The following is a 12,822-nucleotide window of genomic DNA, read 5'->3' as shown; positions in this document are numbered from 1 at the left end:
AAAATCAAGCAACCGTTATTTTATCCGGTAAAAATACTGTATCGGAATGCACTTGTAAATAACGAATAAATAAATAAATAAATAAATAAATAAATAAATAAATAAATAAATAAATAAATAAATAAATAAATAAATAATCATGTGAGATGCCATAAGGGCTCCGTGTCGGGACCCCTGTGTTGCCCTAGTGATGCATTCACGCCACATATTTCTTTTGTTAGCTTGATTTCATGTATAAAAAAGGCAACCTACATAATTCAGTCCAACAGTTCGCCTCAAAAGGTGTCAACCCATGCGCGCGTGACTCCTTGTACTGCGAGCGCATGTGAAGCTTGCTTTTCCGCAATAAGACAGTTTGTGAGGAGAAGCATGCAACTTTGGACGTTTCTGTTCCCCGATGTGCGGCCCACATATCGTAAGTACACCTGCTCGCGTAAAGCGCAGCTTCTTCAATTTCAGACTGCCCTCGAAACATAAAGGACAATATATATATCGATATATATATATTGATTATGTTCCCCGAGTTTCCCATTCCAAAAACATTTGTCGGACGCTCTTTTTTTCTTCTTTCTATTGTTAAATGCGCTTTATAAACGGGTATATTTTACAGATTCAATGCCTAGTTTCTTTTACTATTATTTTGTTTAATTAACTCATTTTTATTTTTTTCTATATGGGAATGTGCTGTGCTGATTTCCATTAACGTAAGTAAGGGCCTCCGGCACGAGTAATGAATTCGGGTTTGCCCACGCACCTGTAGTCGGAGAGGTCAGGCGGGTAGACCTTAGTCTCGAGGATGACGATCGCCGACGGACCAATGGTTCGCCACGAGCCGCCCGCAATGCTGAAGCTGACCGGAGACGGCACGACTGCCAAGGTCGCGTTCTCGACGGCGTACACGGCCGTGGGCATCATGCGAGCCTGCAGGTGGGAGAACAATGAGCTCGGTCACAAACTAAGACCTCGGAAGGGCACTCACGTGAAATTCCTGACCTTCAGTCTACGTATTTTCTTTCTTTTTTTCGCGTTTGCGTCGTCGGCGTCGCCGTGATGGCACGGTATCGACGACGCTCGCGCGGCCCCCGCGTGGAAGGCTAGACGGTATCCAGAGACGCGCAGTGGGTTTGGGTGAAAAAAAAAAAAAGAAAAAAAAAAACGAGGAAGCCAAGTGAGCGCACCCTCGCGCTTCGCTCAATCGTCATGAGGGTTGTGCTGAGCAGCTATCTGCATATGTCACACCGTGGTGCCCACAGTGGTCTGAGTGAAACGGGCAGTATACCTCATGCTACAAATTCACGCTGGCGGTTTTCCTTCTGTCTCGCCTCGTGCACCAATTATGTGCGACGCCGGATGGCTGCGATCATCAACTCGTCCGCGTTGTGCGACGCCTATTGTACAGCTGCCAGGGTTCTGGTGCCTCGCGTGCTGTATGTCGCCGCCAACATTATTTCGCCCCCGCGTTTTCTTAGAACACCGTCAGAGGAGCTTCTGCACAGCGCTACACCTTGCTGTCGCTTTCAATGCTTCGCCCTTCAGGCGAAACTGTCCAATATTTTATTATTATTATTATTATTATTATTATTATTATTATTATTATTATTATTATTATTATTATTATTATTATATTGTGCGAATGAGGGTCCTTAACCTCGAAATCCCAGAAGAAAGAAAATAAGGGCACACGCTACAGAACCCGAAATAATTATACGGTAATAGGTTTCCTACGAGCGGGTTTTAGTTTCGTTTCCCAGTAGGTAATTGTCATGACATCGTATACTTTGTCATAGCACAGAGAGAACGACTGGACACATCTCGTCGATTTGACATGCCGCATAAGCTGGTCACGTGGGAGCAGTGACCACCTTGATGTATTGGCGGTGCCCGGCTCGCTGGGTGGTCTTCTAATCTGCTACCCGTTCCACGGCCCGATGTAGCAAGTCAGAGCGAGCGACAAAACCTCGCGAACGTTCTGCTGTCGCGTGATCTCCGTCTGTGCACGTCAGACGTCATGACACTTGTCTACTTGGAAACGAAACCGTAACTGGTCAGTAGAATAGGTGTCTCGCTTAACTTGGGCCAAACTTTAAAAATATGCAAATGCTACTTAGCTGACAGAACCAAGGTAATGTCATTTGCTGTCGCTTGGTGATACTGAGATTATTTTTTGCATCCCGCCTAATTAGATTATTAGTCGTAATTAATTAATCAACTTATCAATTATTACACTTAGATGAAATGTGTCAATGAGAAAATTGTAGAGCAACTCAATTATTACACTTAGATGAAATGTGTCAATGAGAAAATTGTAGAGCAACATGAAAGAATCCCGATACAGGTTTATGTTGCTCAATACATGCTCCGTAAAAGTGTTTTTCCGAGCGTGAAAGAAGCCCGCGGAAGCACGCAAGATTGCCGCGCGACTGGCGCTGCTCGAGGCACTTTGCGTGCATCCGCGGGCGTCTTTCACGCTCGGAAAAACACTTTTACGGAGCACGTATTGAGCAACATAAACCTGTATCGGGAGTTTTTCATGTTGCTCTACAATTTTCTCATTGACACATTTCATCTAAGTGTAATAATTGAGAAGTTGATTAATTAATTACGACTAATAATCTAATTAGGCGGGATGCAAAAAGTAATCTCAGTATCTCCAAGCGACGGCAAACAACATTACCTTAGTTCTGTGCAGCTACGTAGCATTTGCATATTCTTAAAGTTTGGCCCAAGTTAAGTGAAACGGCCTGTATAATACAGTAAACTATTTAGAGCGCTACGAGTCTCGCCAGTATATCTTCTGGGGTTTCGAAGAGAAGGATCTTCATTTAAAGGCAAAAATTGCACAGTAAAAAATTAGTTAAATTAACAAATGCAACTCAACTCAATATTCGTCTTGGGGTCCCTTTAACATCCCGAATTGTTCCGGAAGTATACGGTGTAATAACAAAATAAAATGAAGATTGGCGGGAGCAGCACTTCAGACGTTAGGATGCCACCTGCATGCCGCATATCGTAAGTGAAACACAAGACATAACTCACGCACTCGTACATGGTGCATCGAGCGCTTCCTTCTTGTAGAGGTCTCCCATCGGGTAGGCGCACGCGTTTCTCGATCGTCAGTGCCTACAGGGCCAACTCTCACTACATAGGGCTGAAGCGGTCGCTGTGACTTGTACCGCATATTTCTCAGCACCGGCGAAGTTTTCTGAACAGGGAACACGCGATCAAGGAGCTAGACCAATCAAGGGCCAGTACAGCGGTGTGCTGTGCACTGCGCACGGTATAATAAGTAGGACAAGAGCGCCGCTCGAAGCTCCAACGTGATTTTCTTTCATATTGTCGGTCGCACGCGTTAGACGCACCTACCAGTGCGGAAAGATAACAGGACGCGGCTTTGAAGACGGCGATAGCGAATGGAACTGACAGCGGGAACTAGATTATATTCACGGCTGGACAGACATATGCATTCTAGATACGTACAATAAAAGAAAGAAAAGAAAAGAAAGAAGAAAGAAAGAAAGAAAGAAAGAACACATGCTAGTGCAAGAAACGTCCTGTCCAGACATTCCATTGGCCCATCTCTCGCGCACGGCTCTTTAGGCACGAAGAGCTCGCGCAAGAGTCGACAGCCGAATCGCGGCCGACGAAAAACAAACACGAAAGTAATGGATACACAAGGGGCGACAGACGGCGCGCAGCAACAATTCTGAGCGTTCGCGCGCCTCTCGTCAAGCAGAGAGCCCACACACGAGTGTCCGTGCACGCGTTGCGCTGCTCGCGCTATCTTCGCCGTGACAAATGTCGCGGCGCGACAGCAAAAGCCGCCTCGGGAATACATCTGCGAGAGCAAACAGACAGCACCCGACGCGTACACAAGGGGTACGTACGCGGCGCTCATAGTAATTGCGGGGCTGTTCGGTCCCCGATCGGTGCGCGCGATATATAGAGCTATACACACGTCCCGCAGAGGCCAGGAAAAAAAAAAGGGGGAAGAGAGAGAAGAGGCAGACATTAAGCATGCACGCGCCCTCGGTGCGGACACGCCTCATAAACCCCCCGCGCGTGCGGGCGATAAGGCATCTGCGCAGCCGCTAAATACGGGAACAAGAACGAGGATAACGACGTATAAAGGCCGCGAAAAGAGAGACAGACAGTGGCTTAGGTGCGAATAAGCCGCCGCGAATCGAATCAAGCGCGAGCACGAGAGGAAGGGGGGACACGTTCGGCCGAAGAGGGAGATAAATGCGAGCGCGGGGCATTTATCCGTGCTCGCAATGAACGCAACACAAACGTCAACGGGGAACAAACGAGGATCGCGCAAATAGCGAGAGAAGAAGAAGACAAAGAGACGCGAATGAAGAGCGAGCGGCGCAAAATCACGAACACAGTGACGAATTAACCGAGGAGGAGCTGACGGACAGAGAGAGCACCGCAGAAGGACGCAGGGAAGGGAGACGGTGACATTGCGACTGATGGGCGAGAAGCGGAGAAGAAGAAACAACCTCACGGAAGAGAAAGGGACGGTGGGAGCCTCAGGAAGAGAGAGTCGCGAAAAAGATGAAAAGCACAGAAGCAGAAAGAAGAGTCATCGTCGTGATTAATGACGAAGAGATGCGCCATTTCCTTCCCCTCTGGAGGAGCTGGAAAGATGGCACGACGGCGAGGGGGTGGAAGCAGCAGCAGCGAATGAAACGGCTGAATTAATAACAAACACAATTAATCACGCGCTCCGCGCTGCGCGATAGCGTATGCACCGCGGATTCTGCCGCCCCGAGGCGCTCGCTTCCCCCTTCCTTGGCCGACGACGACGAGTGCCGTCCGTAACAGCGGCGCACAGAGAACGTTTGCGCTGGCAGTGCGCAGATTTGCTGCTTTCTCCTTGCTTTTCCTTTTCATTCGATGTCGCTTTCGTTACGCTTCCAACTATGCATGCGTGCCAGCGAGCGAGTCTGCGTGGTCTCGTTTCTTCGGCAGAAATGCGGAAATCCCCCCGCCCTCTCTCTCTTAACCGTGCTTGTGGATGCGACCGCCTTCAATATTGTTACGGGCAGAAGAGAAGCACTTGTGACGGTATTGCGTTTGCGGTACTCTGCGAGACAACATTGCGTTTCGTGCACTTCCCTTTACAAGTGCCAGGACGGAAGAAAAAACGAGTAAGGCACCCTCCTTGTTAATTTAAAAGAGAGTAACGCCCAAGCACTCCGTATAGATGGTTAACCAGCCAAGCTGAAACGTGCGGCCCCACTGGGTTAATCCCGACGCTACATTAAAGTATTTCGCAATTATTGGTTGCGCATTTGTGTTTCTTAATGAGCTTAGACACACGCTCGGCTGCGACGGATAAAACTACGTCACTGACGGTATGCCCGCAGTCCGCCATTGTCGCACTGCCGCTTGCCATTCTTCAAAATTAAATTGCTTGAAAATTAAATTGCTTGAAAATTAAATCTGTCCGTCACGTAAGCCAATGAATGGCTCATACCCCCCTAAGCAATGGCTCACACCCCCGTAAACGCAGCCTTCCCATTACGACGACAGAAAACAAGTGAAATTCTACGCTGGAATGATGAGCGGCAACGGAGCCAGCTGTGCAAGAAGACGACGACGACGAACGCGGGAGCAGTGGTACGAGCGCGTTCGCACGGTTGCGCCGAGGGGCGTCAGATAAAGTGTGATCAAGTTTATTTAAAGTGCACCCCAAAACTCCACACACAATCATTTTGGGAATGCACCCCCGTCACAAAGCTGCCATTGCGGCCGGATAACGAACCCACGACCTTGCATTCAGCAGCACAACGCCACAGCCAGTATGCCACCGCGGACGGTTAAAAGTAGGCTGTCCTTTCTGAAACAGCGGACATTATCAGGAAATTTATAATCGGCGGCAGCGTCGAGCACATGATTACGCCGAGTCGTCCAGCTCACAACGCTCAAAGTCAATAAAGAGTTTTAGGATAGGGTATACCTAAGCGACGCCCAAGCGTTGGGGGGACGCAAGCTCCATATATAGCCCAGGCGCGCTTTTCTTTCTTTTTTTTAATGCGTAAGCATTTCTATGCCTATCCAACGAGGAAACCAGTCCGTGCGTCACGTAGGACGATCGCTTTCAAGATAGGGCCCGAAGCAGCGAGCGAATTGACCTTCGTGCTGCCTCTCGCTTCAACGCGAACTAAGCGGCGATAACACAGCGCACACGAAGCTATCAGCAGTCGGCGCAATCTGTCCTCATCGCAGATCGCTTTCAAGATAGAGCTCTCGCGGCCGCGCCATACACAGCCGCCACCGGAGTACGGCTAATAATGGTTCACATCGAGAGGAGGCAGCGTCATCGACCACGTCTACGTACGAGGTCTACCAAACGTGACACTGTTCAATTACGTCACGTACTACATACAGCACGCATCGACCAGTGCTCATATTCCTCGAAGCAGCAGCATCATCGAAACGCACCATCATATAACATTGCTATTACTAACCTCCTCTTCGTCGTCAAACGCAGCAGCATACGACGACGAAACAGCAGGTGATTAGAAGCAAATGCTTACGCATGATTTAGATAACTCCCACAGGAGATTCTGCTTGTAATTGTTTTTTTCTTTCGCTTTCCTTTCGCACAAAGTCGATGCAGTACTGCTCACATCTCCATTTCCCCCTTTTCTCCTCTCTCTCATAAGCTCTCGCCAAATCCGACACGCTTCGCGAGCAGGCTCAATTGTCTCTTTTTTTTTTTGACAGTAATAAAGGTGACCTTGTTACCGAAAAGGCAAGTGCCAACACGGGTCTACAGTTTATTAGGACGTCTCACCTTGAGCGAGAGCAAGTACCGGCCTACGGGCAGTGTTCCCGCGGGCAGGAGCAGATCCTTCCGGGAGAGGGCACCACCGCTGTGCTCGAAGACGACGTGCGACCCTGTTGCGTTCAGGACGGTCCACGAGTACCTGACCTTGGCCGAGATAGGGCACGATGTATTGACGGCTGCCTCCACGTACACGTCTTCGTTGAAACGAGCCTATTATTTATTGGAGAGATGAAAAAAAAATCATGAGCCATTCCACTCGATGAAGGTGGATGATAAGCGAAGCTGTTTAGCATGTAGGCGCGTTGCTCATCGGGAGTCCGGACTATACGCGGCCTCCACATTACGACGACAAAAGAGAAGTGAAATTCAAAATGGAGAACGGCAGCTTGTCTTTCTAGTTTTTTTTATATACATTCGCGTGGACGACAGGACCACCACCCTGAGGAGCCGGAGGAAACTAAACACGCGAGACGTTTCGACGGCACCGCCACCACGGGTGAGCGGAAGGAAAGGAAAGTAGATACGCAAGCACTTGGAACGCTGACAAAGAGAGGGCGGTGCGAACGTAGAGATGGCCGACGCGCGTGGCACAGCAGCAAATCTCTGAGAAACCTTTATTATCTACCTGGGAGTCTACTGATCTTGAAAATCGTGCCTATTGATAACTAATCTACTCAAAATGCATATCCGAGGGATGCCGAAGAGCTAGCTGTGGAAGACGACGACGACGAACGTGCGAGCGGTGGCACGAGCGCGTTCGCACGGGACCTGAGTTTTTGCATACGCAGAACAAAAATGCACGGAATCCTAGCCATAAACAGCTTCGCTGTAAAAAGAAAGAAAAGAAAGCAGACGAGGACAGAGTAGACGGAAAGCATTATAACTCGTTTCATAAAAGACCGAAACTATTTTATATTGGCCGTAAGCATAGTTTTAGTCGATTATGGCTTATATATTAAAAACTACAGATTGTTAACATGATAACGACCCCCCACCCTCTCCTTAATTTTTGTAAGCCGTGACACTAAGTGAAGAAGCCACTGCGACGCCAAACGCATCCCTGTACAAATAGTTTTCCAGCTGAAAAAAAAAAAAAAAAAAAAAACTCGAGACCAATGAGTTTTTGCTTTTTGTAGTAATAATAGGTATCCTTGCCGTATTTTGGGATGGAGTGCCGTCGCAACATCATGCATTTTTGTCGTGGCAGCAGCAATGTGAGACTGCTATGCTTCGCTGCGCTGTGCAGCAGTTTTCCATGACGCGGTGCAAGGCGCCAGCGCTATTATTTGCCCCTTACTCGAGACAGCCGAAATGATTTCTGGTATTAGAGAGGAAGTAAAAAAAAAACGTCGCAGTTTCGCCCGAAAGGCGAAGCATCAATTGCGATAGCATATTAGTAGAGAGCTATTCGGAGTACTAGTAGGGATAATAGGTTTATCGGCTGCATAAACTTGGACACATTCACTTACTAACTGAATTAACAAGCGTGGTGTCAGCGCGCACAAGCAAACATGAATAGATCACACTCGATGACCGCAGACAACAACAGTCAAAACGCTGGCAGCAAGCGCAGCCGCCGCAGCTAGCGAACGTCCGTGCGGTCTATCGCTTCAACGGAAACTGAGCGGCGAATGCACAGCGCATACAAAGGTCAGAGCCGTGAGGAGACAGTCGGGCAAAGTAAAAACGCAGTTCTGGCAGAGAAGAAGCTGCCCCCCCCCTACCTCCCGCGCTGCCTTCCCGCTTTCCTCCTTTCGCGTAGGAGATTAAGAGCCAGTTCCCCTTGCGCCCGGTTGCAAGATACGCATTTGGTGCCGTAGCACCAAATGCGGCTTGCCTCCCTCCCTCCCATACTCCCACGGCCTTTCGCACGTCGCGTTTGCTTTCCGCCGTGCGTTCGCTCTCCGTGATAGCGCGCGTCCCCCGCGCGCTTTCACTCGCACGTACGGCGCGCGGAGACGACGTTAGCGCCCTTGGACTTTATGCGGAACCTCACGGCGACGACAACGGCGACGGCAGAAATCCGCTTGAAGTGTCCATATAATTGCTATCGCAATAAAACTCTGCTGGTTCGTCTGAGCTGTGTTATATACCGCCTGGATAAGCTATGATATGACGTCACTCACCTCCGTGTACCGGTGGAGGCGCAGTTCTGGCTTGCTGCAGGGCTGCTCCATCGCGAACACGTTCGTCTCGAACTCGGCGCGACTGAAGATGTTATAGGCGACAACCTTGACCCAGTACTCTCGCACCCTGTTAAAACGAAACGCAGGAACGAGAGAGAGTGGTAAGCACGAAGACTGAACAGGATGCCGGAGAGCGACATAGAAGAAAAGGCAGAAAGGTTAAACGTGTACTCGTATAACAGGTTCGACTTATATTTTCTTTAATGCCGATCCTGGACCTCAAAATCACGTGAACTTCAACATTGGCAGCGCGGGAAGACGGCGTACACCAAGCCACCATCCTACTGGCTCATCCTGGCACGCTTTCCCTCGAACCCCCAAGATGTGGTGCGCGGCGCTAGATAGAATCTCATCACAGGAACATAACGACAACCCCGACGGCGAAAACTCACCTGGAGTGTCCTTACAACTGCTCACGCAATGAAATTAGCGTTATTGTAAGAGCAAAGGCAGCACAGAAGCTCCGACACAGTAAGCCTGGCCAGGGTAACTTGAGGTTAAAACGGCGGATGTTTCGAGCTAAGTGCAAGAAAAAGAAAGCATGGGTATTTTCTTACTTATATTATGTGTGTGCATATAATACGATTTTTCTTTTGTCGCACGTGTTTACACACGGTATATTATACTTACGTGCTTACAGGCCGCCTCCGTACAGAAGCTGCATAAGTGGAGCAGTATAACTGCTCATAGTCAGTAGGCTGGTTTGCTTGTATAGCATAGTTTGCCTTGCGACATAATACGGGTAAAGAGCTTTTGATACGCAGGTGAGCATGAAAAATGGTAGATTTTTGCCTCCGCTTAGAGTCCCAGGTTAGATTCCTGGAATGGAAGCCTCTTTTGACTACGTATGACATCCTCCCTTTCTCTGTTCTCTTGAGGCTCAAGAGTAAGTTCGAAAATTGCCCGTACGCTTCTGCTTCGCTAGGGTGGCTTACAGCTCTTTAACAGCTGACGCTGCCACACGCATGCGCACATGTGCCACGCGTTAGCGGCGACCCGAAGAGCTTGGGACAGAACAGGACTAGGACGCTTTTCAATCGAAGCCTGTCTACATAGTTAACGCTGCAACACTGTTCGCACCTGGTGAACGTGTGCGACACCTCAGGTCCGTCGGTGATCAAGACCGGATCACTGCCGTCTCCGAAGTTCCACGAAAAGGTCAGGTTGCTGCCCGTCGTGTAAACGGCTCGCAGCCGCGTAGGCCTAGCGACCAGCACCGGTCCCAGGACGTTGATTCCGTTCAAGTTGGTCACCCGCTCAACAAGACGAAGCGCCAGCTCTGGCGACGACACTGAGCTCACGTGATTCTGGCAGGTTACTTCGACCACGTAGCTGAAAGAGGATAGAGGAGGGACAAGTAAACTGTATATAAAGGCACTTCGCGCCTGTTTCCACGCAGAAAAGCAACGTTAGCATCACTGTCACTTTCACTTTTTGCTTAGGAGACTCGCTTTAGTTCAACAAGAGCTACAGCTCGTGAATTGCGGCGCTAGTCTTTTGCGAAAACGACTTTCTTTCTCCACGGCGTTCATTGCGAACATACTGTGCGAGTGTCACGCACTGTGCTATATAGACACTCGATCATAACCCTCCACGAGATTGGGCTTTCGAACTGCAACTGTTATAAACGTCATCGAGCCTACGGCGGTGTTGGGTGGCGTGAAAGGAGTGAAACGACGTAGAAAGAGGAAAAAGAAAACAGTTTAATGACATTTGGAGAAGCTACCCTGAGTAAATGCTTCTCCTGCTATTCTCGGTGAGATGATTAAAAATGAAAGAAAGGGAAGGAGAGAAAAAACAAGCAAGAAGTAACACACACGCACACATGATAATACATACACGCGCTCGAAATGCACTATATACATGGAGGAAAGAAACTAAACAGGAGAGGCCCCGAAGTCACGTTTTTGAAGCCGGAAGTGCAGCCATGTTGGTGTGCCATCTTCCTTTGCGGATCCAATCAAGGGCTCTGCAGCTCACCGGAGCATATGGGCGCGAACTTTGAACTTGCATTGTTACGAGCCGCCGGAAGTGCGTGCTGCCGACGCGCGTCAAAACAAAGCCTACGAAACTTCTCTAGCAGTTTTAGTGAAGCAGACGCACTCCCGTGTTTTTTCCGTGGCAAGTTGAAGAAGACGAAGACCGGCGCCGTGATTGATTAAGTGTATCTGTTGCTGGCCATCACTCACATTCACAGACCCAAAACACAACTTTCAAGCTTACACACCACACCCCAAAGTCAGCTTTTCTCGCGAACAAAAGGTGCTGCAAGAAAGACACCGGTGCCAAAATCTTATCTCACTTTTCAGAGACCAAGAGCAGCAGCGAAAGCTTCAGGAACGCGGTTGCTATGGCAACGATGACATTTGGGGTACCCGTCCCAGTACATGACTTCACATGACTTCCGCCAGCACATGACTTCCGCACATGACAGCACAAAACAGCACAAAACAGCACATGACTTCCGCCACACCTTCTCCAATACGTCCGTGCTGACCGGGGCCTCTCCTGGGTTGCCTTCCTCCATGACTATATAGTATAAACGTTTTTTACAGAGTCCCAATAATGGCTGTAAATGCAAGAACGGTTAAGGAGAAGAGCGCGTGCCTCCTCTTCCTCCTCTATAGCCCGGCCGTGGCTACCCGCGCGGCCGCACACACATGCATCCCGCGCGCCGTATGTTGGAGGCAACTTGCTGCGGGTGCCAAGCCGAGTGCAAGGTATAGCATGCAAGGGCGAGCCGAGATGGCTGGAGGCTACACGCGCGCTTTCTTTCCGCGCACCGAGTGTTGGAGGTCGCGTATTCTGAGTTTTAGGACGCGACACAGTTGAAATGGCGAGGGGGGCGGCAGCACAAAGCGTTCGCTTTGGGACAAGCCCGCGCCCTCCCCACTACCGGCGCTCGTCATCACGATGGTGTTGTGACTGCGACCGGGTGAGATGTGTTCATGGTTGTCCGCGAGCGTAACACCGTGTTTGTTTAGCTAGTAAGCGAATGTTTATGGCAATTTATACCGTTAATTAAACTACGAGCCTTACGAGTCTAATACTTCGCTATCGCTCTCAATGATTCATCTTTCGGTCGAAACTGCGACTTCGAAATAAATAAACAAAGCTACCTGCCTCATGATTTCAAGAGGAGTTAGCTGGGCTAAAGTGAACAAATAGAGAAGAAAAAAATGTCGCAGTTTCGCCCGAAAGGCGAAGGATCAATTGCGATAGCTAGCAAATTAGTACAGAGCTATTCGGAATAGGGATAGTAGTTTTATCGGCTGCATACATTTGGACACATTCGCTTACTAACTGAATTAACAAGCGTGGTGTCAGCGCGCACAAGCAAACACGAATAGATCCCACTGAATGACCGCAAACAACGACTGTCAAAACGCTGGCAGCAAGCGCAGCCGCCGCAGCTAGCGAAGGCTCGTGCGGTCTATCGCTTCAACGGAAACTGAGCGGCGAATGCACAGCGCATACAAAGGTCAGAGCCGTGTGGAGATATGAGACGGTGCGGGCGACCGCCACAGCCGGGCAAAGTACAAGCCCAGTTGTTGGCAGAGTAGAAGCTGCCCCCCCTCCCTGCCTCCCGCGCTGCCTTCCCGCTTTCTTGCTTTCGCGTTGGAGATTGAGTGGCCAGTTCCCCTTGCGCCCGGTTGCAAGATACGCATTTCGTGCGGCAGCACAGCGTCGCCCCGCCTTCCTCCCTCCCTCCCAAACCCCCACGGCCTTTCGCGCGACGGTCGCGTTTGCTTTCCGCCGTGCGTTCGCTCTCCGTGATAGTCCCCCACGCGCTTTCACTCGTGCATACGGCGCGTGGCGACGATTTTATCGCCCTTGGAC

At 49.6% G+C, this 12,822-nt stretch overlaps 1 protein-coding gene across 1 annotated transcript in view; it reads right to left on the bottom strand.

Annotated features, from left to right (window-relative positions):
• Positions 1-12,822, bottom strand: part of LOC119440000 (polycystic kidney disease protein 1-like 1) — a 58,612-nt gene that overhangs the window by 43,224 nt on the left and 2,566 nt on the right. The window contains exons 3-6 of the mRNA XM_049662708.1: positions 10,063-10,314; positions 8,923-9,049; positions 6,803-7,006; positions 755-921 (exon numbers count right to left, since the gene is read on the bottom strand). Of these exons, the coding sequence (XP_049518665.1) occupies positions 755-921; positions 6,803-7,006; positions 8,923-9,049; positions 10,063-10,314 (750 nt within the window). The remainder of the gene's footprint in view (positions 1-754; positions 922-6,802; positions 7,007-8,922; positions 9,050-10,062; positions 10,315-12,822) is intronic.

This window comes from Dermacentor silvarum, chromosome 2, assembly GCF_013339745.2.
Source record: "Dermacentor silvarum isolate Dsil-2018 chromosome 2, BIME_Dsil_1.4, whole genome shotgun sequence".
In the NCBI taxonomy this organism is placed as follows: Eukaryota; Metazoa; Arthropoda; class Arachnida; order Ixodida; family Ixodidae; genus Dermacentor; species Dermacentor silvarum.
This window is presented reverse-complemented; position numbering and strand designations above follow the sequence as displayed.